General features: G+C 37.6%; 1 protein-coding gene across 1 annotated transcript; it reads right to left on the bottom strand.

The window, feature by feature from the left end:
* Positions 1-810: 810 nt before the first annotated feature.
* Positions 811-2282, bottom strand: LOC110035399 (P-loop NTPase domain-containing protein LPA1 homolog; the record flags this gene model as incomplete). The annotated part of the gene is made up of 3 exons (XM_020739632.1): positions 1865-2282; positions 1007-1747; positions 811-864 (listed from the first exon to the last, which is right to left on the bottom strand). Coding segments are annotated over exons 1-3 (1167 nt in total), but the record flags the coding sequence as incomplete, so codon positions are not given.
* Between the last annotated feature and the right edge of the window lie 120 nt (positions 2283-2402).

Below are 2402 nucleotides of genomic sequence, written 5' to 3'. Positions count from 1 at the left end.
GCTAGGTACTTATGCCAACTCGACTCTTCTCTCATCGTTCTCAGGTAAGTGGGTATGCGACTTCTAGAGGCAACGTCGCTTGTTCAACTTTCTGATCTCATTCTTCTCCCCCAGTTTCATTTGCCCGACCCACCGCTTCTTATCCTTCAATTGTTTGTTTCCTCTCCCTTTTCCGATTCATCGTTTGCTCTTCCATCTCTAATTCTTTCTTCTTCTTTGTTTCTTCGTTTTCCTCATTTCTTCTCCCCCCGCACACAACCATTACAGCTATGTACAATATGCCAAGCCAAAACTGATTAGCAATGAAACACTAAAAATTAAATTTAAATGTTTCAGCCAAAATGATAGAAATGATGTAGGCATCAACCGATATTTATAGCTAAAATTCAATCCTAAAACTTACTAGATCAAAAATTGATCAAAATTATGAGCCATCCAATAACCAGAGTTGGGTTGGCTCGAGATCGGATCATTAAAAATTTAAATATAACCATGTAAGATGAAAATCAAATATATAATCAAGATAATAAACTGTGGATTAAACCAAAATACATATACAGTATTTAAAGTATAGAGAATCTTATTAAATGAAAAATGAGTTTCTTGAAGCAACTTTCAACACTAAGATATAACTACAATCAATTGATGGAGAAATAAAACAATAATAATGGATGAAAATTTAACCTTAGGATGTCCATGCTGCAAGCAATAGGAGGATAGATCAGTGATTTTCCATTACCAACACATGAAACAGATGGTTACTCAACAGTTGGAATCATTCACATTCATATCTATGTTTTTTTATCTGACCTGAAGCCTCAAAACATAGGTAATTAAGTATGAAACAGCAAAATTTATCTTTAACTAAAAAGTAAAAAAAAGGTAGAGAATCCATTATGATAAATAAGAAACGAACATTGCAGCCAACAGTATCCGGTTCAAAGTAGAAGAGCATCCACATTTAACAATTGGAGTAAAATTTCACCAAGTGTAATAAACAATTTACCTCTTTCAAAGCTCCCCCTGCAATCCTAGGAGAGCTAGAACAAGAAGAAAGGTATCGACTACCAGAGTCAGTGCCATTAACTCTTGAATCATCCATGCTTCCAGCATAACTGGCGACACCAGCATCATTAGGCCAAGCACTGATTCCATAATTGCCAAACTGAAGATTAATGGGTTCTGCCTTGCCAATCTTCAAGGGACCATACATTGGGCTTCCTACACAGCTCTCACTTCCACTGTTTGAGCCAGGCATTGCCTTAACATTAACGGACTCCACCGGCCAAGCCTTAGCAACAGACCCATCCGTATTAACCAGTGCTATGAGATGTCTAGAAGATCCTAGCCTCTGTATCAATTGAAACATTTTTTTTGAAGTCAGTGAGTTTGCAGCACATTGGTTTCTATACTCTTCATCAACTATGGTTATTGTATTCGTGATTGGATCATAGAGTTGCTCTCCTGCCTCTCGCCTCCTCAGGCAGCTAAAAACTGTAGCATGAATTGCAGCCACGCTACGATCAACATTTGTGTTATTTATCTTGGGCACCAAATGTTTGTTCGCCCGGTTGCAGAGATAGTCCTGAATCCTTCTTATGTTCCGAATATATTTTACATACTTATTTCTTGCAGGGTCCAATGTCATATATTTAGCACGCACCGCAAACCTTTCCATATGTTTGTCCTCATTCGCAATATAAATCATGAATGGTATAATTGAAGGATGCTTTTTCATTAGCCCCATCTAGAATATAAGAAAAAAAGGAACATTTAGCATGCAAATATAACAAATATGAAAAATCAAATATAAAGAGGACAAGAATATATCATTTTGAGAGCCAAAACATGCGCTAGTACCTACCACAAAATTGAGACTCAGGTGAACTCCTTCTACAATAACAGATTGCTTCCGATTTTCCCACGCTGTAATCAAACGATCAAGACTGTCAATAACCATTTCACTCTGTGCCTTGAATCCCTCAACTGCCATCTGCTTTTTGCCAATTTGGTCGATACCTGAGCCTCCATCCGGTGATTGTTTCTCACACTTTTCAGATGAAGCATTATTGGACAGCCCTTCCCTAAAAACAGGGTTGGAAACACCAGCCAGTCTTTTTGCTTTCCTTCTGGCCTTCGCTTCCGCAACTGCCACAGGATCTAAGTAATCACCAGCATGATATGTAGAGGACCACAGAAGTGGATTTTCTTTTTCATCTACAAAGCTTCTCATCATGTGCCGAATTGAATCAGTTGAAATCACAGTTGTAATACCCAATCTGCTTCCCTGCATGAAAATTCTCTAGTCAAATCACATGAATAGCACAGTTCTTAGGGATAAAAGAATGAAATTTTCTTTAATGCAAATTCCTTTCATTAATGAAAGCAAGATGATGAAATTA

The sequence above is a fragment of the Phalaenopsis equestris genome, unplaced genomic scaffold (assembly GCF_001263595.1).
Source record: "Phalaenopsis equestris unplaced genomic scaffold, ASM126359v1 Scaffold197604, whole genome shotgun sequence".
NCBI lineage: Eukaryota > Viridiplantae > Streptophyta > Magnoliopsida > Asparagales > Orchidaceae > Phalaenopsis > Phalaenopsis equestris.
This window is presented reverse-complemented; position numbering and strand designations above follow the sequence as displayed.